A 27362-nucleotide genomic window follows, 5' to 3' on the forward strand; every position below is an offset into this window, starting at 1 on the left:
ATAAAGGATATTCTTATCACTAACATATTAAATACCACAGTTAGATATAACGGCAAATGAAGATTGAATTTACACAGCTTTTACACTAAAAGAAACTGTCTACTCCGTACTTCCCAAACCAGCAGTAACGCAAAGGACAAAAAAATCCATCGGTTGTCCATGGCAACACAGCTATGGTCAGGATTTCAGTTGGGTGAATTTGTGGATAGAAAAAAAAAGCAACCAAACTTTAAGAAAAAAATTGTACCTAGTAAGCCAAATAGTGATATTTCAGTACGTATTTTAAAAAATAATTATTAAGGACTAATTTTATGTAAGATGCTGTAAATTAATGCAGAATATTTGACATGAAGAAGGCCATTATTTAAAGAATTTCTACTCAAAGATGCAACACAAGATCAAGAAAAGAACAACCTGCTCCAGATAAGGAAAGGAAGATGGGATTTTCTCTTTTTTTTAATACTACAGATTTGAAGACAGACAAATCTTCTGAAAGACAAACAACAGACAGTGTTCCATGAGAGGAGCAGACAAGCCACAAGGCTCAAGTTCCGGTATCCAGAAACATAAGAAGTGGTTTGTTACAGACTTGTTTTCAGCAAATGGAGCCATTCGAGACTCCAATGGAAGTCTTGGGAGCGCAGCGGCAAAGCCACAGGCGGCTTCAGCATTTGGGATATGGGACAGTCTGAGGCCAGAAGCCAGTTACAAACTTCCGTAGAACCATGCCGACCCTACTGCTACTCAGTTACTTACTTAAATCTAAATCAAGTATGTTTATATTTAGATGTCTTATATGTTTGAATTGCTGTCAACATTAGAGCTTGTCTCTACCCTACCAACTAGTTCAAAAGCATCAGTAGCCAATGATAAAGAGAATATCAGGAAACCCCCAGAAAGAAAACATGATCCTTATGTGGCATCAATACCATAAAAGGTTTAACCAAATGCCTTATACTAAGTACTGCAAGATAATGCTGGTCAAGAAATCAACGTCATCCCTGCTTTTAGTTAAAATATATAAATACCTATGAATCAATCTTTAAGATTGTAAAAATCCTGCATCTTAATATTAATATTTGATGGAAATGAACCATTTTTTTCTTGAAAAATCAGGCAGTGTATTTTATTACAGCAAAATCTTGAGTGTTCTGATTGCAATAAATGAAAGAAATGTTTAAAATAGTTCAAAAAAAGTAGACTGAGGAAGATTCAAAGACATTTATGTACAAATTTACATTGTTTTATATTGCACAGAAAATGTGTTTGTAGGGCATACAGATGAGTACACGTGTTCAATATGAATAAGTACAGATTCTGACTAAAAGAAAACTAACATCCTCTCACAAAAGGAAATTTTAAAGAAACCTCAACTTTTATATAAAACAAATAAAGAGCTTTGAAGAAGCTTCTCCTCATTATCAAATATCAAAACGTTCAAATATTACCACTACTACACAGTTTCTGACAGACATTTTGACAAAAGAGGTTTGAGGGAAACGAAGTACTGAAGAATACACCTATTGCAGTACGCAGGCTCAATCTATCACATTGCTTATCTGCAAAGATGCTGTTCCACATATTAATTTATTTTAAAAAATAAAAAAGCCCTATCCAATGAAGAAAAACATAATTTGATTATATGGGTATTTTGCTTTCTGAGAAAAAAACCAAATTACTTGATTGTATTTAATGGTGGATTAATTAAAGCTGTAACAGACAAGCCTCCTCAGCCTATAATTACAAGTCAAATGCTACTTGGGCCTCTGTTTAGAATTTCCACACATTATGTCCTTTTGCCACCCAGTTAGGATGAAGAATCTTAATTATAGCTATAGAAAACTGCATGTTGCATAACTTTCACAGTGAAAACCCAAAAAGTATCATGAAAAATCGAGTCAGATAGTGGCATATACTACATGAGAACTAGAAAGCCATCAGTGCACTGTAGTGAGGCTATGTTCTAAAGGCTGCTCACTGCATCTCCTCTAGGAGCTGTCACTACGCGCTAGTATTGTTCAACAGAAAAGATGACACACCTTTATTTCGTGACCTGGAAAGACTGATTTTCCGTTTTATGGTGTCCATCTCTTGAGATGCTATCTGCTCTGCTTCTATTTTACTAGCCATCTCTACATTATTAACTGCGCTATCCTTACTCTCCTCATTTCGCATTATTCCATGTACACTTGTGCTTGAGTTTCCACATTCAATCTGATTCTCATTTGTATTACAGGCTGGAACCGGTGGTCCAACTTTCTGTTCCTCTGATTCTGCATCATCATAGAGTTCTGGTGTGAAGTAGATACTCTCATCCTCATCTTCAGCTTCCGCAGATACACTTAACATTGAATGTTCACATTTCCCTCCTGCTCAAGGAAACTCACTGCAGGGCTCAACTTGAAGCTGCAGCTCATCAGAACGCTCTTCAGCAACTGAAGCCTCAGTATTTTTAACTGAAAAATTAGTTGTTTCCAAACATGATTCTGGTACACTTGGTCTATGTTCTGTGATTAATGATGACTGGCATCGATTTACACTATCAGTAAGTTCACTAGCCCTATTCACGTCCGTTTGTTTGCCACTAGCTGTGAACACACAGTTCTTGCCTACAGGCACAGGTGTTGAAGTCAGTGGTTTAAGGCAGCAATGTTCTTTCACAATATCAGAATTAGTCCAACCATTCTTTTCTTCTCTCTCTATTTTAGTTGCTGGCATTTTGGGTGTGGAGTCTATACTTTTTTTTCTTTTTGTTACAGAGTGAGAGATGTTCTCTACATCAACTTTCCGGCCACCTGTGAAAAATCACAGAACATTAATTAACTGTATATGCCTTTCCTTCGCTGATTTACAGCATGTTTAGCACATCAAAGTTACCACTGTTTTATTATGTTTACAGTAATTTCCTATTACTCATTAAGGTCCAACACAAACAAAAGTCCAGATGTTACAACTATCTTCACACATGAAATGTCTTAATTAAATCAATAGATTAAATGGCACATGTAAAGTTAAAGTATGACTGCATTTAAAAATTTGTATTCTTTATTATTGTGCTCTTATGTTATTTACATCTTTCTTGTCTGAAGTCACAAGCATTCCTGAAGTTTAGGAATGGTTAGATACTTATTTGTAAAGCTGGTACCAGAAGAGATTATATGAAAGGTGTCTCACAGCAATGTCTAAACAACAGATGTAGCTTGAACCAAGGCACTCATCATGCAAGAATGCTAATCTTCATGTGTTTGAGAAGAAACAACTTCTCAGTGAGGGTGACAGAGCCCTGGACCAGGCTGCCCAGAGAGGTTGTGGAGTCTCCTTCTCTGCAGACATTCAAAACCCGCCTGGACGCCTTCCTGTGTAACCTCATCTGGGTGTTCCTGCTCCGGCAGGGGGATTGGACTGGATGAGCTTTTGAGGTCCCTTCCAATCCCTAACGTTCTGTGATTCTGAGATTTTGTGTGATTCTGTGTTTTAAGTATATTTTAAATTACCTTCATTGTTTTCAATGGAAAAAGAAATTTAAGTGAAAACATTTTTGACTCTGCTATAATAAACTTATCAGACAATATCAACTGTTTTAAGACAGCCAGATGGAATGACAGTTAATTACAGTTTGTTGAGCACAGCTCATACACAATTGTGATCAATTATCATTTTGCACCGTAGCACTTCTGTAATTTTAAAAAACATTTGTTACTTCCAAAAAAAGATGCTGCTTCACATTTAAAGTTGTTAATGAAGTTTTTTCCATGGGAAATAAACATACTTTGTTTTATTGCTGCCACAAAGTTACCTGGTTGATTTGATGCTGTAGGATTAACTGAGCTGATATTTGTAGTAAAATTCATTTCTGAAACCAAATTTTGCTCCTCCCTTTTAGCAGGAACATCTGGTGACAGATGAATAGTTGCCTCCTGTTGAGAGGCTTGTGACAGGTCTTTTGAATTAGAAGGTACATGGAGAAATTCACTGCTGCACTCCGAAGAATATTCAATGCCTTTCTGGTTTCTTCTAGCAAACGCATGTAAGGATTCAAGAGCACTCCCAAAATTTTCATGGTGTTGGATTTGTTGACGAATCCATTTAGATAATCCTAAGGAAAAAGGAAAAAAACCAAACAAAAACGTGTGTTAACACAAAACTACATCACCTATACCAGGTATTTCACATCAGTTAACAATACCCTAATATTGCAAATACTTCTACATGTGTACAGTATAGAGAGATTCATAAAGATCTCACGAAGTTGCTCTTGAAAGTAAGATAACATAAGTCTTCCTTTGCAGGGCTGGAAATTTGATGTAATCAATGGCAGTGTTTTAATGAGCAATACTAACAATGTAATTTCTTTACTATAAAATGTCTTTACCTCTTTCACCAATACTTTAAGTTCAAACTGCTGTGTTGCAAAACCATCATTATACTTTTCTTATGCCTGGGTCTTCATTTTGCCCGTTGTCATGAATTATTGAAAGGTAATTTACATAGAGCATAGCTATTTATTATCACTCTGACAGGGTCTACCAACAATTAGAATATAAGGAAGCTTTTACAACTTTATTTCAGATTAACTAATGGTAACTGAGATATTCAGGAAGAATCACAGCTGTCCAATATCATAAATACTATATGCTCTTACACTACATTCACTTAAAAAATTCTCCAACACCAGACGTCTTTAGCACAACAGCAACTTAGACGATGTTGGAACACACAACAGTGTAGTAGAAGCTAACTTTCTTGATTTTCCTGAAGTGGTTTTAAAGCCATTTAAATATTCTTTTAATACCAATTAAAACAAAAACAAAACAGAGAACTTGATTCTTCTGTGAAATTTTCCTTTTTAGAAAAAGTACTAACCTTACCAAAACTTGACATACAAGTTATATGTATTATGATACGTATTAGTTCTGTTTACTTAGAGAATTTAAACGTATTTTTAGTACAGACATGTCAGAAAACGGTTTGACTTGTTCTACAGCAGCTGAGCTCCACCTGCTGACTAGACTGCAACATTATCCCATTACAGCATCTTTTTGCCCATCTCTTCTAATCAGGGCTGGAAGAAAGAGACATAACGCACTCCTAAGCAATTTCTGGTTTCATTTTAAATAATCTATTTCTTTATTAAGATAGCGTGTGTGATCTGTTTTACCTGCATTTATTTCTAGCCAGTATAAGACTACAAACAGAAAATACTTCTTACGTCTTGAGTATTTTGTGGTACCGTAAGAGCAATGGCACAACCTTTACCTGCTCTTACCTAAAAAGGCACAATGTTAAATTCAGACTGCTAACTCTAATCATTAATGCTCACTATAGGCAGAAAGCATACATCCAACTAGAGACTTACCCGAAGTCCAAATAAAAATCTACTCACTATTTTATTTTAATACGTACATATGCACACATATGTCTTCATACATTATATATATTTAGTATTCAAAGATTAAGAGTCTAAGTTTTTACAGGTCACATTTTAAGAAAGAATTCTCAAATTCTGCATAATGAAATTTCTGCATCGTGATCCGTATATCCAAAAGGGGAAAGAAATTATCTCGGCTGAACATTGGTATCACCGTGTTTCAGTGTCTTTAATGACCTTACTGTACACCAGGGTACAGTTTTTAGAGTTTTCACTTTCAACTGCACAATTTGAGTTCAATGGATATATTTCATTATGACTCTTCCTACTCACCTGTACTTGCATAACCGTATTTCTGTAATCTTGATTTTTCACTATTTGTTAATATTAGGAACTTTCTCAGAAAGATTTTCACAGCTTACCAGTTATGTACTTGCTAGGGTTATTCCGGAAGCGGTCATCAACTAAAATAAGAGCACCCCAGTCATTCCTATGTCTTATACACCTGTAAGGGAGCAACAAAACAGAATGTACAGATATATAATGAAAGTGCGTACAGTAAAAAGCTGTGGGGATCAGACAACAGGGATTGCAATGAATCAGCTAGAATATGCAAAAAATATACCAGAAGTGCTTTCCTACTGTTTTGCACCAAAATTTTTATGGATATCATGGAATCTTAATTTTCCTTCAGTTCTTGAATTTACTATATGAGAATAGGTAAATTTTTAAAAAAAACAACAAAAAACCCACACAAATACTCAGCAGCTAATCAAACCACGTCATTTATTTTCTGCTCTTAACCCAGTAGCTTAAATACTGAAAGGAGAACATGTAAAAGTGTAAAAGAAAAGAAAATGGACGGATGCAACTGCAAGCACGTTTTTAAATAATTGTGCACTTTTTCGATCTCTAAACTGCATGTTATTCCTAACTCTTTTTAGTAACAAAATGAATAGTACTACAGATCAAAGCTGTCAGTGATACTGCTGAGTTCATACCTCAGGAGTTAGAGGCCTACAGAAATAATCCAACAGTCACTTTACAAGTGTTGATATGACTTTTAACATTATTTGGATTTCTATACTGCCTGCCAGAAAAAAATTATTAGAGAACAGTGCTAACAAATGAAATATGGGAAAAAATCGTCAGTAATGGTTTAGCATTTTTATCCTCATTGCATGAGAGAAGGACAACATCTGAAGAAAATTTACAAATGCACATAAAACCACAAGTGTATCAGAGTCAGGGCTTAAAAAGGAAGTGACAAAGTTAGCTCTCCAAAGAAATGTTTTTAATTTACATCTCAAGTGCCTTCATGATAAGAAAAGCTACCAAAACATCTTTAAGAAACAGATTTCTTCCAACTTCTTTTCTTTTCATTGCTTTAATAAATGTTCTTTTAACTCATAGTTTAAATGAATTATGCCCACTGGAGACATATCCTACACTTTCAGAAAAAATAGCACTGCAAGGGAATTCAGAGCTTGACTGTCACCTGGCCATACACAGCATCTGGTATATCCCCACTGTTTTATTTCATGGACTGCTGTTACTTCATATCAGGTAACAGCACTAAATTCAGAGAAAAGTGGCAGCCTGAAGACTTGCACACTTCTGCTCACTTCTATCCCTGCAGGCATGTTTGCAGTAAGAAGCTTCCCTACCTACTATGGAAACCAGTAGCAACTCAGTACTGCTCTGTTGTTATAAAAAGAGTCATTATACACTGTCATCCTTTGACAAATCTCAGTTTAGTAAGAGCTTAGTCTAATGGCATTATACACAATTTATAGATTCATGTCAGAATGGAAGTCTGTTTTCTCCATTTAAGCTTAGCATAATTTCATTCAAATGATGAATTATACAATAAGCAATTTTCAATAAAATCGGATTTAAGTTCAAACTTATTTCACAGTGACAAAAGTTCAAATTAATTTCTTACTGTTAGTATTGCACAACTTTCTTAGATTCTTCTTAACAAATTTTAACTAATGCTCTTGCTCCCCAAAGAGGGATCTAAGAAATCACACCTGTCACAACAAGAAATTACAATGAGATTTTGCTAACATAGACTACTTGCTCTCAATTTTATTTCTAAACCTTCATTTATGCCATCACATCTGTATTAGGTCTAATCCAAACAACAAGAGACTTCCAGCTGATATTTCTCCGCTTATCTATAAATCTGTGTCTGTACCTCTACAGATCTATGACAGATGTATGGCATCTATGACGGATATGGAAGACAGACAGCTGTACCTATCTATGCATATGATAGATTTTGTTGGAGAAGGATGAATTAATTCCATCCTGTTAATAAAAATTTGGGGGGAATTTTTTCATTTGAGAAAATAAGCTATACCACTTCTAAATCTGGAAAAAGATCAGCCGGCATGGTAATTGAATTGACCTTTTGCAAAGGTCTAAGAAAAAAACCAACGTTATTTCTCCCTCTCAAAAATACAAGTAGGCTAAACATCAAACAAGTTTTCTGAGCCCACCAAGAGTGTGAATAATTTGTACATTTGAAAAGACAAATATATATAAATATTGAATGACATTCACTTTATCTCACCTTCCCAGGGCTTGGTTCAGAGCCCTATAAGCTTGAATTTCATACCACTGGCTCCCTGGTAAAAGGCCTCTTGTATTTTTGTGCTGGTCATTATACTTCCTCTTTAATTCAACCTAAGAAAGAAATAATAAAATACTCTTTTTAATAATTATGTTGAAAAGGAAATATTCTAAATGGGGAAACAAAAACATTGATTAAACAAGTAAATATGTAAAATGTGCTTCAGTGTTTCAACTTCATATTTTGCATATTAACCAATTATGGCTTTTACCCTTCTAAAGATATTCTTAACGTGTAATCCATTCCAATAATTTATATGTAATAACACAATCACACACTTAACCAAATCTCTGTGCAAGCAAGAAAGGGATAACCTGTTCACACAGGCAATAAACCCAGATACAAGTAAATGGACTAACTAGACCACAGTTTTATTTGCTCATCTGGAAGTAAATGACACAATGGACATTTTTATCCTTTCCTTTATCACAAAGGATGGTTCCTAATCTACTGCTGGGACCAGACTATACTTTTCTTAAGTAAGGATTAAGTAAATATAACCCCTTCTTCTACAGAAGCCAAGAAAGTACTTGAGAGACAGAGTGGCCTCGCCAAAGTACCAGCAGTCAGCAGTCCCAGCTAACTCCTAGCTTGGCACCCCCTTCTGCGGTTTGGAAATAAACATTTTCCTGGCTAAACGTGAAGCAAAGGCGGGAGCATAAGGCAGAAAAGAGCGTGCTTCTCTTCTTGTAAAAATTCTCTCTCCTCACTGCTTACAGAGCAGATCTGGTATCAATTGCAAAAAAAAAAAAAAAAATCCTCTGCCTCCCCTTTCTAATCATATGGGTAACTACACATCCAATGCCTGATCTGAATTTGAACAAGAATTTGTATTAGGACATAATACACAGTTCCAACAAATATCAAAAGAATTTGTTATTAGAGGGGGGCTGAATATTTTTTTAAAATAAACAAACATCAAACTACACCAAAAAGGGTCTTTCCATTGCTCTTTTGTACAGTATTAACCTTTCTAAACTGACAAGTGAAAGGACACGCTTCAGGAGAGAAAACAGCAGACTTCTAACCTCTTCTGACAGGTAACTTTCAAGTTGCATTTGGATAAGAAATTTTATTTTATGTACCTATGCCCTTTAAATTGCCTGTCAAATTTACAAATTCCATCTTTACAGCCAGAAAGTAAATTCAGTTTGATTTCACAGATTTAATATTTGTTCCAGTCACTAAGAATTTATTGACTGGCATGTGAGGTTTCCCTTGTAACTCTGAAAACAGATGATGATTTTTCTGAACAGTTTATGAACATTAAAGCCATTCTTTAAGAAGGAACTTAAGCATATGTGTGCATTTCTACAAATGGAAGAAACAACAGGGTACTCCTCACTACTGGAAGTGAGGTACAATGTCGGATAATTTCAAAGTCTTCACCACATAACTAATGACAATATACTCCTGTACGTACTTTGCATTTGTCTTCTAGTCCTAGTAAGCTTGCTAATAATTTATTGTGAAGAATTTCTGTTATCAGTAAGATAACATGTGTCTTTCACTGACAAAAATTACATTTTAACTTATGTGCATAAAACCATTGAAGTAACAGAAGAACACAAACCAGTCAGATCATCTGCATTGTATTGCATTACTCTGAAAAAATTACTCTAAAATACATTACTTGCACATTCTTCTTAATACATGTTAGCATTACGCATACGTATGTACTTGTAGTGCAGACATAAATAATGACATGTCATTTCTTAAATTATATAGAAACCCATATTTTCTTGGTCTAAATGTGTAATCTGTCTTTAAAACCTATATTTTCTATCTTATTTTAAACAGGGTTAACAGAAAACAAACATTCTGTTTTCTCACTTAAACGATCATGGCTCAGCAGGAGATGACAACTTACATTGCTGAGAGTTCAGTTTGCATTACAAGTCTATCAAAGGTAAAAGGCCAGGGCATGTCATTTTAATGCAATCAGAATCTATTTCATTGTATAACTCTTACATTATCAAGCATCAAATCAACGCCCAATTCAAAATGACATGTTACATATGTGAAAAAGCCAGTCTCTCCTGCTAGCAAATATCCTAAATGTGCAGTAAACCACAGGCTAGAAGGGATTAGTTAAAATGTCAAAAGACAGCCTTTCACTTTTACCTGTTCATCCTTAAAAAGATACCCTTAGCTCTCAGGCATGCTTTACAGCCAAATAGCTCCAGCAAGCAGCAGCAGAAGGCCCGTGGCAAGCGCTGCCATCCTGTAGCTGTCAGCCAGATTAGGCTTGGATCTATCTGGGAGGTCATGGGCACATCCACGTTAACTGAAGTCTAACAGCATTATACCTGCTAACCGCTCCTTCTTTTAATGCTTAATTAGGTCGACATCTTTCGCTATGGAATATGAACTGAGAAATATCAACAAAAAATGCCACGAAGAAATTTTTATGACTTGGAAAAATATTTGGAGGCAGTTTCTGCTAGAGTTCAAAAGGATTTTCAAATGTATTTTGCGATCAGAATTCGCAATACAAGTTTTTCTTCTACAACAACATTGAAATCTTGTACAATCAATGTTGGTTTAACTGTCTGATAAATAACAACAAAGTAACTTGTGGTAACATCGCTTCACATGAAGAAACCCAGATTTATTCAGGATTCAAGTGATATATAAGTACATGAAGTGGATTTATACTGTGATTACCATGGACTATATCAGTCAGTTTATGACACAATCCTCAGAAGAGTAGCTCAAAAACTAGAGTTTGTTTTTGAACCCTAAAATAACCTGCAAATTCACATACAGAAGCCTTATTAGCAACATACCAGGCTGAACCAGATCTATTCAGAATTAACAAAAACATGGCTACAGTTAAGAGCAAGGTACACAAATAGCAATCTATTATTTCTGTTTCTACAGAAAAATCAGTGTTTGGACAATAAAGTTAAAGCACCATTTTCTCCTTTAAATTGAGTTTTCTGTAAGCACAAAGTTCTGTAAAAAGCTTCTCCTTGTCTTAGAGTCACAATTACAGCTGAAATAAGGAAATTTGAAACACAATTTCAGTACATTTTAGATATCTCCAGCTAAATGTCTGCACAGCATCCCACATGCTAATTTACCTGTGAAGAAGTTTTAAGGAGTAAGCACTTAACCTACAAAGATTAAAAAATGCTGTGCTATTAATTACTTTTCTTAAATTTTATTTCAGTAAAAACAATCAAACAGTCCAGCAGACACTCATCCAGAATCATTTTATCTCAGCCAAAGAACAGGACCTTAGAAACCTACAGAGCAAAGCCTAACAGGACTGGAGAATATGCATTTGGGACATTTACCATCCATAATCAGAATATTATAAACTTATTTATCAGTGCCAGTACCACAATGTGAAAGCTGATTGGGCTAAGCCACGGTATACAAATTTTTATTTTGTGCTATTTAACTCAACAAAAATATACTGGTTTTACTTCATCTGGCCAAGTTTTGAGATTTTTCTAGATGCATTACTTTATTTACCAAATACAGTGCTATATTTTGGTTTCTAAAAACAAGCAAACAAAACCCTACGCTATTACTAATAGTTAACGACTATTAGACACCACTTCACAAATATCTTCAATTTGTCTCCTATTTTCTCTGAGAATTAAAAGTGATCTCCAGTTTGTAACCTGAGGGATTAGGAATTCATGAATCCCACAGCACTATTGTGAACAGGTAAACGGAGCACTCATCTAACTCCACATTTCTCGTTACATCAGCACTCAGCAGTGCTGTGACAGCCCCGGTTACAGAAAGAGACAAATCCTGAAAGGAAAAAGGCAAATAAACTTGGAACCGTGTCAATCCCTACACACACATAGGCAGGCGCAGCTACACACAGGGGTGTAAACTCATGCCCTTCACTCCCCAGCACTTTCTTCCATCTATTCTCCATGGAAATAAAAGTCAGAAACTGCATATAAATGTTTTCTGGCATTCCACCGACTTGTTTCTCTGGTTTTACAAGAGGAAAAATACTAATGAAAACAAAGACCATTGCTCATATCATCCAAAAAACTTTTAAAGACACATTCATGTTTCACATTTACTAATTCCCCACCTCCCAAAAACAAACAAGCGAAAACATATCAGGTGGTCATTCCCTGCTTCCATCCTAAAAAAAACCCACAACATAAAAATCGTTTTTAAGCAAATCTACCGTCCTAAAAATCTCATGTGTCCAGTTAGAGTCTCTCTTCCACCTGAAATAGCAATAATTAGAATTCTTCAAGAACATACTTGCCATCTACTTTCCTCCTGACGAATGCCAAGTAATCATAAAAGTTTGTAAGTGCGGGAAAGTAAGAGACATGAAAACACATTTCTTTTCTTTTACATCTGAAAATCTTTAAATGGGAGTAGCATTAAATAGTGCAGCATTTAACTTTTACCCCCTCTCTTCAAAAGCAGTAACAACGTCTCTGAGATTTAAGACTAAATAATGCACGTGTAAAGACCTGGGTGAGTCATAGAATGGGCTTCAAACATCCACACTCCTCAGCAGACCTACTAAAAACTGTATCTAAACACAATGTCTCCATTTATTAGCCCACAGGAAAAAGGTATTATGGCAGGACGTTATCATTAAACGCTCCAAGCATTCCAAGTGCAGTGTTAATACACATAAAACAGGATAAAATAAGCAAATGCTTATTACCTATAATTTATCAAACTAGATTCTGTAGATGAAAATAACTTCTTAAGGCCATTCTAACCATCTCATATATCTAAAGATGGTCACCAGACACAAATATAACACTCCCTTCTGCTTTCACACACAGAGACTTTTCTTTAAAAAGAAGAAAGCCCAAAACTCTGAGCACAGCAATACCGTATGTACTGTGAGTAAGACACTATCAGCTAGAGATGTGCTCACTACTTGGTGCTGCTCAATCATCCTCAAGGTGCTCTGTTACACAGCTCTGTGCTCCAGAGGCCCTTCAGCAGAAATTCCTATGAGTACTTAAAAATACGCCTTCCTCAAATAATATTGGATAAAATAAGGAAATCACAGAATCACAGAACGTTAGGGATTGGAAGGGACCTCAAAAGCTCATCCAGTCCAATCCCCCTGCCGGAGCAGGAACACCCAGATGAGGTTACACAGGAAGGCGTCCAGGCGGGTTTTGAATGTCTCCAGAGGAGGAGACTCCACAACCTCTCTGGGCAGCCTGGTCCAGTGCTCTGTCACCCTCACTGAGAAAAAGTTTCTTCTCAAATTGAAGTGGAACCTCCTGTGTTCCAGCCTGTGTCCGTTACCCCTTGTCCTATAACATCTCTGCGGATCTAGATCTCAGATCAGCTATATCTTGCAGACTGTTGCACCCAAACAGAGCACCTGAAAAGATGCTGGGCATCCACAGAATTTAAACATTTGTTGCATGAACAAAGATGTACTCAAAATTAGGAAAGGTTACTAAAACAAGAAAAAAAAAAAAGAAACCACAAAGGTGGCAAGAAAGAAACCATATATGGAAAAACACAGCTACCTTGCTTCTCCATAATCCAAAAAATTAATACGACTTCAAAAAGTAAAGCCAAACAACCCAAGAGCAAACTGCTGTCTGTTAGTCTACCAAGCAGCCAATGCTCTTCTTCTGGAGCAGAAGCCCAGTACTATCACTTTATGCAAAGCTGTATTTCTCTTATTTTGAATTCACAAGGTATTTTGTGGCTAAATGCTTCACCAGTATTCTCACTCTTAATCCCAGCGTCAGAGGGATGGGAAGCTTACGTAACGTTGTAACCGCTGAACACTTTTTGTATTGTCAACTACACCATGTGGCATCTCCGAGATCTGGAAGTTTTACGGTTTGACAAATCTTGTAGCACATCCACCACAGGCCCATCTACTCATCTCAGTCTTGTAGGCTTGGAGGGACTGTGAACAAGTGACTTGATTAAAATCTAATGCAACCAAAACTCTCCTCTGAAGAGAAAATTCAATCCATTTTCAGTGAAGCAGAAGTGAAAAAAAAATCAAACAGCTTCCCTTGAGGTACAAGGCTGCTGCATACGCTCTGTGCCACTGTGTCTAAGGTGAAGTGGTAAGTGTCAGTCATCCTTACAAATCCCCAAGGTGATAGCTTCACTTTTAAAGCTTTCAACATACTTTGACAGTAAAGTTAAAACTTAAAGGTCAACACTACTTGCTAAGGACAAGATAAACACAAGAAAATCACTTTGGAAATTTTTATGGATCAGAAAAGTAAACTATTAAATGTAAAGGAAGAGTTTTGATTTGCTGTATTATTTATCCAAAGGCTTAACTTCGGGCTATATTCAGGGATGATTTCTGTGATCTGTGCCAATGTATTGACATTAGCCTTGCATCGGCAGAAGAGAAATGCCACCCCCTAGTCTTACACGTTAAGCTGAACTTCAACGTTACCTTTCTTAGGTAGAGGAATGCTGTATTCCACAGGATTTTACAGCTACTCCCACAAATGAAGCCTCTGCCATTGGTATCTTTTTCCTCAATTAAGACAACTTCTACTGGATGGAAGAAGAGTGTGGATGGCTTTGACTTTTTACAACCATTCTTATTTCTGGAAAGTGAAAGGCTTCTGAGATATATTACTGCTTCAAACTAATGTAAGAAACTACCACAGCACCACATATTCACTGTAGTGCTTGGGTTTTTTTGTAGCACAGGTAGCTATACCTCCTGATATTTTCCTTTGGGGAGAAGGGAAAAAAAAAGCGACAGAGAGCTGCAATATCCAGCAGTCATCTTGTTACGATGGGATTCTGCACACTGCATTAATCCTTAGCAAGCAGTATTGCAGCAGATGGCAAGGATTTTCAGTGTACTGCTGTAAGACAAGAACAACGCTGGCTGAGTAGTCTGAAAGCATGCACCTGTACAAATTTAGAAGTATATTGTCTAGATAGTTGTTACTTAACATCTAGAGGCTTGCTGCATAACATTGTACATTTCTACGATGTAAGTTTATTTCTTATTTGTATCCTCGATTGTTTCAAAAAGTCACTTTGCAATTAAAATACAAAGTAAAACTGAACATGAAGCAGGGCATGGAAGACAGACAAGTGTGCGTGAGCATGTGCATACATAGAAACAAAGATACATATTGTATTTTTACCCTAATCAGTATCTCCCTCTCAGCAAACATTCACTAAACATACTGTAATGACTGGCTTTCCAGGGAAAGTTCCATCAATGTTTTTCTGCTCCCCACTTTGCATTTGTAATTATTTCCCAGTAAATTAATGAAGAAGAAAGTAAAAGTGGCTTCGGTTTAGATAGCCAATAACATAGACAAACAACGAATCTGATCACTTCTAACAAACATTTAAATCACACTGATGTCAGGTCATCTGGAAACAATAGCACATCGTGTGTCTCACGGCTTTTACAGTGACTGTCCAACATGACTGGGAAGCTGTGGCAAAGTTACTCAGAAACATTCAGTCTGCTTCAAACAATCACATCCATAACAGGTCAGTCTTGTATCTTTAAAAAAATTACTTACTTCTCACAGGGACTTTTCAAATTCTACTAAAGATAACAAAAAATAGGATAGTCCCATAAAATGCAATTTTAGGCACCAGTTTGCCTATATTTTAAAACAGTAATTTCATTTGGAAAGTGGAAATATTTTACAAGTGATCCAAAGCTATGATGGAATTCATATAGTGCACGATGTGTTTCTCAACTCAGGTTAGGCATCTAAAATAACAATCAGTTTCTTAGAAATATTTCTTCTCCTAGACTGTATGCAAAAGATTCTTTCTCCTTTCCATGGAAAAAAACATATAGGCTTAAAAATTGCCATAAAGACTAGAAATTAACTTAAATATTCAGAAAGATGCCATTATTCTGAAATTACACAGCTACCTCAATTTGTTTAACTCACAAGAAAAGAGAAGAACTTCAGCCTGATAGCTGCAAACTCCATGGTTAACTTACAAATAGCCCAGAAAATTGTAATTGAAATTATGTGTTCCATCGTGTTTCACAAATTATGCCGCTGGAAACAATAAAGAAAGTATTTGCCATCGTAGTTCCCTAGACTGCATGCAAGATATTAATTATTTCAGCAACCATATATCTAGCACAAGATTCTTTCTCCTTTCCATGGAAAAAAGCATATAGGCTTAAAAATTGCCATAAGGACTAGAAATTAACTTAAATATTCAGAAAAATGCCATTATTCTGAGATTACACAACCACCTCAATTTGTTTAACTCACAAGAAAAGAGAAGAACTTCAGCCTGATAGCTGCAAACCCCATCGTTAACTTACAAATAGCCCAGAAAATTGTAATTGAAATTATGTGTTCCATCGTGTTTCACAAATTATGCCGCTGGAAACAATAAAGAAAGTATTTGCCATCGTAGTTCATATTCACCCTACAGCAGCTATGGGAAACACTTCTCATTAATGGCAAACTCAGCTACAGCTCTCGAGCAATGAATATCACTGCACAGAAATCCTGGCCTTATCAAGTTTATTTTCCTTGCACATCTATTGCTGTAAAAGGGTTTGACTGCATTTTCCTCTCTATTTTGGTACAATTCTCTTAGCTATGACATGATTAAGTACACTCTACTGTACTACGATCAAAAGCATCTGGAAAGGTGGAAGTGAAGAAAAGCTCTCTGGGAAAGTGAGCTTAATGCTTGCACTTCAGAGCCGCCCATTATCAACATTTCATAGCGAGTTTCTTTATTTTCAGGTCCCCAAGGTAAGAACAGTAAATTATGGCTTGAACTAAACAAGTCACACTTGGCTCCAAAATCAGATTTTCCTACCTCCAGTTTCAGGTCCCAGAGGTGGGCAGAGGAAATCCTGGTCACAGCCAAAGAAGTCATTTTTGGCTCTGAAATAAATTTTCCTGCTTTACTAGAGCCAAACCCTACCATTGAGAGTACCATAGCTTTAAGCAATACTTTAACATTTCTTTTATATATTTTGCTTTAGCAACCCGATTCTTCAGCAATATGAAACTGTTTTCAATAACTCAGAATTAGGGCTTTGGCCTCTCTCTTAAATCAGTATTGTTTATTATCAAGTACACTTCTGAGCCTTAATAATTTCTTTCTCCCTAACACTGACAAAGTGCTTTAGACCCTTCTCTTTGTGAAAATGAGTGAACGTAAGATACTACGTGTCTACAATTTTTAAGTGAGGCAACTGGAAAAGAAACCAAATTATATTCTTTAAAGGTTCTAAGGAAATTAATATAACTTACAAAAGCATACAGTTACTTAAGGAGACCAAATGCTTGCCATTTAATACCAGAAGTTGTGGCGCATATTTAGCACAAACATATGGAGAAAATAAAATTGGATATTATACATCACACTTGACACTGAGTTTCTTGCCCAAGTAAAGACTGATGTCTGGATCCAAAATGCTACAATTCAAAATATATAACAGAAGTTAATGAACAGTATGTTAGAATCAGATAACATGTATATGGGATTACACATCTTTTTCTGTCACATTATTTATGTTCTCTAATATTACAGTTCACTGGTATTAGCATCAAGTTACAAGTCATAAAATATATTTAGAAAGCAGGTTGATCACAGACTAATATTAGTGGAGATGAGCCAACATCAAACTGCCAACATAAAATAGTGGTCTCCAAAGGCACAATTCTACAAAAAACTTTGTGATTGCACACAGTCCTACAAGTAGTAAAGAGATTACTCACACAAGTAAAAGCTATGTGCAGGAGTAAGGGGATAGAGAATTGAATCTTAAGAGGACTTTTATTAACCCAGAAATCAGACACATAAGTGTATTTTCATGTGGAAGTGGAGCACTTTTTAGTGGTTTAAACTAATCCCAGAAGTAAGGAAATTGTCAATCACTTGCATGTCCTATTTTTCAAGGGATGTAATGAATAATAATCTTATCAGTTTCTTCATTTGGTGTATCTACTAAGCACCGACTGCTGGGTAAAAGCAACGCATGTACTTGTGTTCATACTTTCATGTCTACATAGGTCTAACCACGCTTGTGTCACTGTGTTTGGAACTTTCTTCTGTCTGCTCAAAAGTCAAGGTTCTCCCAAAAGGTCAAAGCTGGAAGTTTTAAAAGTTCCAGGTTTTAATCAGTTTTCTGGTTAGCCTACAAAACCTAAAGAAACACCAACCAACAGTATCATAAAAGCAAGTGTCTTATCTACCCTATAAAGTTTAACTGTTTCATTTGGGAACTTAACGTATCCTAAAACCCTACCAAAATTTATAAATTGAATAGTGTCCTGTTAATGTTTAAAAATCTGGATTCTTCTAACCCCAGAAGAAAAAAAAATTCTAACAGAAAAACTCCTAATAAGCAGAAAGATTTAAAATAAAATTATCCACTCTAGAAGAAAGTCACTCAGTTGTACTTGGAAGGAGGAATTAATAACTTCTTAGTATGATGAGCGCTACTAATATGCTTTGAAAAAAATCCTGAATAGGAAAAGGCATTTGAATAAAATACCATAACCATATTCTTCCTAATAGTTGTGTCATAATTTATTCTTGCTGTTTAATGCAAGGAGTATTTGAACATCAACTTTCACTTTCAAACCCAACTCTAGTCCCACCTCAGCTCAAGAGGATTTAGATCTGATAACAAAAGTACGCTCAGAAGATGAAGTTGCATCGTGAGCAGGATGGCACAGGCGTCGTTTCACCTTTTGGATTCTGACTGCTAATGAACCAGGAACACAGGCAGCCAAACCCCAACTGGTGAGGACAACAGGTTAAGGCTTAACTATGGGCAATCAACTGTCTATCATTAATAATCTCTTTTCATTTCAGGTAATACTCATAACTGCTACATGAGAGCACGGTTTATAGCATTCCCTCCAAACCCTGTAAGTTTCATGCAGCTTTTTCCCCTTATTGACAAATAATGACTCCTTCGGGTCAATGAAGTTTTACTCACTGAAGATAATGCTAAAGTATTCAGAAGAATTAGAGTAAAGTGTACAGGAATAAGATTTTGGTTTTCTTTCTAATGTTCAGGTAAAGTCTGTTGGTCTAGGGGGACTGAAGTAACGAAAAACAATTAGTATTTGTTAATGCACACAGACTACTAAAAATAGGATATCACATTGGGTTTATATAAAGTTTACAATTTTTAAAAAACGTAATATAAAAGTATACAGAAAACTAAGTGCTACATTTGTTTCATTCCATTCTGGGAAACAGCACTATTGGATCAGCTCTCTCGGAAAATACACAAAAAGAATAGTTTCAAGTGAAAACTGGTATCGTGTCCTGTTCTCGTTCCTCTCCCCTCTTTTAATTTCTAATTTTACATGCCGATCTTCACTATCAACAGTCAGTTTGCCTTAAAAAAAAATAATTTCAATTCCTTCCCGGAACTGATAATGCTGCTAAAAGAGATGTTTAATCTTTTCTGTTTCCGTTGTATCTATGCTTATGTTTCTACAAAGCTACTAATTAATCTTCTTCAGTGAAGAGTGACTGTCCTTCACTCTCTCTATCCTTCACGCAATTGAGCTCGACTGGTAAAAGAAACTTGCATTAATCCAGAACTAAACAGAATATCTGATAAACCTAAAGCCTTGGACAAAAACACTATCATGCAATTGAAAGGGAAGTACTGCTAGCTGGATACCACTCTGAATCCAAGTTCTTGAGCAAAAGGCTTGTTTGCAATAAAAACAATTTCCCCTAGCGTTATTCTAGGAGCGCTGCCATGCACCAGACAGCTCTGCAGATCTGATGCTAAGAGACTGGTGCCTGCCCTTCTCTCATCTAGAATTGATCACTGTAGTGCTTTGTGCATTACCAGATCTAAATATACACACTCAAACCTTTAGCTGCTTGCAATTTGGCAGCTAGTGTTTCTATCCCTACTTAAACATTTAGAGGTTTTCTTCAGTCTAATTAAAAAAAAATAAAAATTAAACACAACACTGATTTTTTGGAATTTAGTTATCAGAAGTGGGATGTACTGCCTGTGATTCTATTATATTACTTATTTGGTTGAACTTAAGGCAAAATCAAATACGCTATTTCAATCTTAGGGAACAGAATCCACTGTGAACATAATTCACCCTTGACACATTCTTTTCAATTTAATTTTGTAACATTTAGAAGATAAAAATACTGACTTTCTGGAAATCATTTGGAGTAAATTGTAAGAGTTCCGGCCATATTCCTTCCAGACCAAGTATTTCAAAAATATCACTTCAGCTTATGCTTCTAAAACAAAGCATTTCTAACTCCAGAAAGAGTGCTAAGTATTCTCTGAATGTAAATATTTTTATACTCAAGTACAGTGTATTATATTTTACTAAGACAAAAAATGTTGTGGCTGAGTAAGTGCTTCAAGAAAGCTATGCAAGCACTGAAAGAACATTGCAGCAGGCAGCCACCACTAATATAACCCTACCAGTCCTTCTAGGATGTGGGTTTTTTCCACCAAGACTGTAATTATGCACACTGTAGACAACAAAGAAGTCTTTGGTTGTTCACTTAAGCTCTGAACACATCTCTCAAACCAAAGCTCGGTCTGTTTGGGCTTTCAAGTGCAAACCTATGATTTTCTTGTTTGATTTGGCATTACTAATAACCAGAATCCAGCTGTTCCTGGTATTTATTCTGTGATACTTCACTTTGTTTCTTAGTTTCACAAAGTAGTCTGAAAAAGCTCTAAAACGTACACAGAAGACAAAGCAGTGACAGTGGCTGTTATCACTGGGAAGAAGCGTGCCAGCAACTTGGTGACCACCTAAGTGCCATGCACAGACCACTAAAAAATAAGAGGTCTTTCAGACTAGTCAACAATAAATGTTCTTTTTCAGTAAGTAGAAAGAACATCTAGAAAGCCACTTTTCCATATTCATTGGCTTTCTTTTCCTTTATGAATGCCTGGCTTCAACCATGAAGTACCTACTCTAATGGAACATCATCCATCCGTAAGGCAAGACCTGTTGAAGTCAAAAGGAAGTAAGTGTTGATGGGAAAAATCACACAGCAGTACAAGCAACGAGATGCTACATTAGCCACCTGTTGAAAAACACAAATAGTCTCTGATTTCTTTACTTGAAGGTACTTCAAAATACTATTTTTAGGAGGCACTTGCAAGTTTAGATGAAGCCTGAATTATCAATACAGTAATTTCCTCGGTATCCAGGAAGAGGTTACATTATGTCATCATTTCATACCTCAAAACTGCAAGCCAATAAAGCAGCATGAGCTTGTTGAAGTGGGAAGTGTCATACATATAGTTACACTAAAGAAGGCAAAAGGGATTAGAAAGGTGATACACTGCAAGTAATAATGATCTAGTGTGTGAAATGCACTGCTTCATTATGTTACTATTTTATGCTCTATCTTTAGCTTTCCACCTATTTTTAGAAAAAATCTTCTGATCAATTTGAATGCCTTATTTAAAGTAGTATTTTCCTAGCATTTATCCTTCACAACCAAATGTTTCACCACAGTGTGTCAGAAAGTAACTTCATTTCTATACAAATGACATAGGTTTCAGTGTAATGGAAACAGGAAGTGTTGCTTGGCAGAGTATGACGTTAACGAGCACTTGAACGTTGCAGTAGCCTTCGCTAGCAGTGTCAGACAAAAACTTACAATACATCCAGTGGGACACACATTCATTCAGAATGACATAAATGAGTCCACAAGTCATGCTGCACTGTTGCTTCTCTCACTTACACAGAAGGTACCTCAAAGTATTCAAATGGATTTGAGAGAAATCCAAGGTTAAACACTTAGAAAAAAATATTTTGTGCATATTTGGTGTTTTAAACACAACATAAAAATAAAGTACAATTCTTCTAATTCAGATTGAGAGAAATCCAAGGTTTTTTTTTTTGTGCATATTTGGAGTTTTAAACACGACATAAAAATAAAGTACAATTCTTCTAATTCATCTCCTACCTGAAGGTCTTTCACATTTGGAAACGGAATACCTATGGTTACAACTGCACGGGCATTCTCATCACAGAAATCCAAGCCTTCGCTAACTTTTCCTCTGCATACAGCTATAAGGAGTGCTCCATCTTGAACAAGCCAGAGAAGAATACACAAATCATTGACAGTGAAAAACTGAGTATCAGAAGAAAGTTTCACCGACATCTTTTAAAGAGCTAAACATAATATAGCATAATATACTGTGTATCGTCTGGAAAAGCTGAGTGGATATAAAAATATAGACTTCTTTGGTACAGGGATAAGATTAACTCCACTTGGATCAATAATACTGTGACTTTGAATAAGAACTAGCAAAATAATTTTGCACTATATAATACTGTGGTACTTAATTCTGCAAGAACCATATGTACCTACAATAAAATTTTAATTTTTAAACCTTGAATTTTGCACTCCAAAAATCATGCTATTTAATTTTTATTTTTTTTTTTACATACTGTCATTCTTTATTCTCTATACTAAATATTAAGTGTTTTGAGAAGAAATTGCATAGTGGCTGTAATATAAGATAAGACAGCAAACTGCAGTTATGCAATGTAGTATAAGTTTGATTCTTTGAGAAGCCACTCCGCACCCTGCTAGACACACACAACTGCACATCCTCACACAGCCTTTTGAGTATCACTATTAGGATTATGTGCCATTCTATACTTCACTATATCCTCATGCAATGATATATGTAGCAGTTCATTTTCCTCATTTATCACAATAACTTATAAGCTGAGTTTAATTTAACTTTTATCCATATCTTATTTTAATTGATAAGCACTTTAAGAAGCCCTTTTTTAATAAAAACAAACAACTTGAACAGAATCAAGTATTTTGTGTGTCTGAAGAACGTACCTTTTTCTCCTTTACATTTGATGGCATCGTAGTATATTTTCAGCAGTTCATCAAAGTCACTCTTTGCCCCACCTTGAGGCTCTGCAATGACTGTCTTAACCAGCTCCAGGTTTCTCCATAGGCCAGTGTGCATCCAGCGATCCTTTAATTTGTCCAACAGCTGAAAACAAACAGAAAAATCCAGACAAGCTATAATGAACCGTCAGTCACTTGAACTGTTCAGAAGCAGCACACACAGATACTCATTTTAGAGAAGTGATATTTTTCAGTTGTTGTGTTTATGAGTGCAAGTTTCCCTACCATACACTGCTCCACAGCTATGCAACATTTTGTAAACATGACGGTCACTAATTTTGCTAATTAGATACTGCAGATTTTTGAGCTACCAAAGCAAAACTCTCTGAATTGATGAGAGCGGTCACTAAAGAGCATGTTCTGGTATTCCTCAAAGCAAGAGGAATGTCATTCAAAGAAAACTGGAAGTTACCTGTTTTTCTGATTACAGAGTAAGAGATCCATAAGTAAGACTGGAAGCAAATTCTAAATTAATTTGAAATTAACTTTTATTTTTTACATTTCCACAATACTCAGTATTTTAAAATGTATATAGATAAGTTAGGCGAGGAGGTATTGCTGTAGGATCTATCAACGAGGTCTCCTCTGCTTCTCAAAGGGTCTGTCAGCTCTGCTATGTCTACCAGACTCTGAACTGTGCACATCTTACTGCAATTCAGTACATGTTCAAATCTCACAAGCAAATAAGCTTGCTCCATGCTTAGTGTGAACATCACAAAAATACAGCCTGCGTTACAAAAAGCAAAGCGTAAAATTACCACAAAAACGTAAGTCAGATGAGTGGGGGTTATTTTGCAGCTAACAGTCATCGCATGCCCTTTTCTCATCAATTTCTAGATTGAATTTTATCAAGACAGGGGGCAAAAAAGTCACTCCTTCACCTGACAAATTAGTCTGATGGTGCACAGCACTGCCTTCCAGACAAAAGCAAGGCAACCAACACATTTGAGAATGAACCGAGTAGATCCGGTTCAATGGACAGGAGTAAATACGTTACTTCACTCCTCTGACTCTTCAGCGATCATTAGTGTGTCACTAACTATTGTGCAGTAGTTACTGAGCTTCAGATGCACAGAGATTTTAAATTCACAGACTCTGTAATAGGTGTTATGCACTTAAATTTGTCTCAACTCCGCTCACTGAAGACTTTCTCAGTATTTTGCTTCAAGCTATATAAACTGGAACCTGCACTTGCCCCCATTTCATTCCTCAAAAAGCCAGAGCATCCCTTAACTCCAACCCACTTGCCTTTCTGCTGCACTTCAGCCAAGACCTCAGGATCTGGAATGGTTAGATCGTCTAATTCATCTGTTCCATGCCCAAATATACAGTTTAAATGTTATTGTGAAGCAGAAGTAATGGCAGCTAATTGTTGTCACATTTGAGTTTACAAGAAGAACACTCACAAATTTATAGGAAACTGTTTACAAGAACTCCTATGTATTTCATGTTCTCAACATTAAAGATCTGAACTTACTCTCTGACGTTAAGTATTCGGACTGGTTCCTTTTGAGCTACATGTGGTTCAGAGTGTACAAATACGATGTTATTCTTGAATTTTCCCTAGCTTTGTTCAAGTCTCTATTCAGGGAATTACGCTTGATTACTACTGACGTGACACCATTCTCAAGCAAGCAGAGAAAGACTGACTGGTAGGAAGTGTTTCCTACACATATAGATGTTAGTGTAGAAATCATCTCTTCTAAATGCATCTGTCCTACTGCTCACCCCCTTCTCTACCAGCTCCGTCATTTCCTGGCACCATCCTGTCTGTAATCTCTTTTTAGGTCCTAATATTAATGACCTAGCAATGACTGTCCATCTTGCCATCCACAGCCTGCCACTATGACTTCAGTTCTTGGATATGATATGGAGATAATTCTGGTACAGAAAAGAATGAAACAAATTATGCCTCTAAGTACATCCATTTGGGATCTGAGAGCTGCCAGTGACTGTAACATTATTGGCTTCCCAGATTTCATTCTTCCTTCTGTGAAACTAATGTCTGCCTGGGCATCCACTTAGCAATCTACGCTAAAGTCACTTCTAGCACTGCCAGCTGATTGCCACAGGTGACCAAAGGAGGCCAGTAAGCTAATGCAGACAGGATGCATTCGGGTATAATTGAATTTGACACTTACATATCTAAAACTCGCCATGCTTTGAATTTAAGGGTCGCTTGCCCGTGACTTTCTCCTCCTCCTGTCACCCCAGCTACGGAAAGCAATCGTTATTTTTCAAACACACCCTTACAAGGTGTTCTTTGCAGAAAAATGGTTTCTTAATTTAAGAAGACCAGAGTCTGTTGGTAGTCCCAGAAATTGCAAGATTCCTTACAAGATCTACTTAATCCCTCAATTCCACTGTATTTCTCTCATATTTGAAAGAAGTATCGCTTATATTCATCGTTGGAAAGATGGCAGTAGAAAACCTTCTTTCAAATTCTGAAGAAAACATCTTTTTTTGTGGTTACCCAGCCCGTGCAGGTAAGTATCTATTGGACCATAATAGCTTCAGGTTTCTTGTTTAATTGACAGCAACCACCACAATAGAAAAACTAGTTTTTGATGGAAATGTGTGAATAATTAATGAAAATCTTTGGCAAGAATGAAACAATTCATTTAATTCACACTAAATCTATTACCTCTTCCATTAATGGATACGGAAACTTTCTTGTACACAGGAAAGTATGCACAAACACACAAACAATACCCACACTAGAGACATAGACATTAAAATGATGAGAATTAGGGACATGACTGAAAACAAATAAATAAAATATAGAACACATACATGCCTCATAAGAGCTAGGAATCAAGTGCAGGATTCTCATAAAAAATTATTTCACTTCAGGTTGAAAAAGTGCAAATGGGAGCAAGATATAATGCCAGGAATCACAGGAAGCAACCATTAATGCCCACAGTCAGTCACTTTTTCTACCCAAGGGAATAATAGCTCTGCAGTGGAAGGCAGTCTGTGTATATTTTATTAAATCCCTTAAAAATGGATTCTCAAATGGTTTATTAACAAATGGTCTTCCTCCAGGAGAGCAGAAAATCTTGTTAGAAAGAATCTGTCATCTTCCCATGCACTGAAGGATGTTTACTTTGATAGCTTTTGCCTCTTTTTCCTTTCTGCAGTTTGAAGACACCTGTAAGTTATGATCCATAGAAACTACAAGCTCAGAATTTAGATTTACTGTTCACCTTTGTCAGCATCTCTCTTGTTAGGCAGCTTTAGAAGCACTCTTGAAGCCTGGGAATGGGGGAAACGGTTTTCTCAACATCTCTTGCCATTATGTTGCACTCCTAAGCAAAATCCTCTCATCCTGTGTCCACAAAGGAAAAGCTTTTCCCTTTTCCATTTGCCGCTCCGTTTTGTAGAGTGCCAAGAATTTCATTAGGGGTTTCCCATGTCATGAAGCAAGACCAAAGATGAGTTTAATGTGTTTTACCCTAAGGCAAGTTCATTGTTATTTCCAGTATCTTGAAGAAATTGAGAAGTTAACTTGTAGCAATCAAGCTGCTGGGAACGCACTTTTTCTGTGGTATTCATTATCACCTGACAGTGACTTTTGAAGCAGCAAATGCCCAAGATGAGGGAGGCTCTTACAGAAAACACTGTTGGGTGACAAGTTACTTTTTCTGGTTTACAGTTTCTTAGCTCTTGTCCTGCTACAAGCACCTGCTACTACATTTCTTTACATAGAATATTCCTTAAATATTTTAGCATGGATTCATGTAAAGAATGGACTGCACCTTGCCAGAAGAGCAAAAAGGCATGACAGAAATAATCCCTCCATCAAAAAGTGCTTGGGGAAGCTGTGGAACACTTAAAAATATGGAAGGATGTTCAAGAGCGGTACAGGACAAAAAGGATCATGACCCAAGCAGCACCTGACAGCAGAGTAAATTAACTGCAGCTTTACTGGCTAGTTTAACAACTATTAACTATTTAATAATAGCTATCAGTGACAGTCGTATTGTATATCCTCGTGCACCTTTAAGACTTCTTGCTGTCTTGTTATCAATACAATGATAACTGAACAAAATTTACACAAATACCTCGTAACCCTCTTAGAAGTCTGTCATTGTACACTAAAAAGCCCACTTCTCCAAAATTAGGTATTTTTTCATCTTGTTTCTATGTAATACTTTTTTAATGATATGGGGTTGCACTTTTCATTGTTATTCAGATATAAAGAGCAGCTGGGGGGAGAATGGAAACAGCCATTAGGTTCTTTTTAATAAAAATCACAGTATTGGCACCACTTTTAGTGCAAAAAGTCAGAGATTCCCAAGGGACTAACATTGATCTAAAAGCCTTTTCCCATGCAGAGCTCTTCATGTGTTTGCTACCAGAATTTTCTTTTTGAATAAGCACTGCTTCAAATCAAAGTGTGTCTCCAGTGGGCTGGAAACGTGTTTGAAGGGTCAAACAGAAGTTCTACACACAGTCAGCACAAAACTTCAGAAGTGGAAA

General features: G+C 36.3%; 1 protein-coding gene across 1 annotated transcript in view; it reads right to left on the reverse strand.

Moving 5' to 3' along the window:
* Window positions 1-2001: 2001 nt before the first annotated feature.
* The window catches only part of BRIP1 (BRCA1 interacting protein C-terminal helicase 1), a 60656-nt gene continuing 35295 nt past the window's right edge, over window positions 2002-27362 (reverse strand). The window contains 6 exon segments of the mRNA XM_010186883.1: window positions 2002-2795; window positions 3797-4096; window positions 5791-5873; window positions 7947-8059; window positions 21912-22033; window positions 22806-22965. Of these exon segments, the coding sequence (XP_010185185.1) occupies window positions 2002-2795; window positions 3797-4096; window positions 5791-5873; window positions 7947-8059; window positions 21912-22033; window positions 22806-22965 (1572 nt within the window).

The sequence above is a fragment of the Mesitornis unicolor genome, unplaced genomic scaffold (genome assembly GCF_000695765.1).
Source record: "Mesitornis unicolor isolate BGI_N332 unplaced genomic scaffold, ASM69576v1 scaffold16446, whole genome shotgun sequence".
NCBI lineage: Eukaryota > Metazoa > Chordata > Aves > Mesitornithiformes > Mesitornithidae > Mesitornis > Mesitornis unicolor.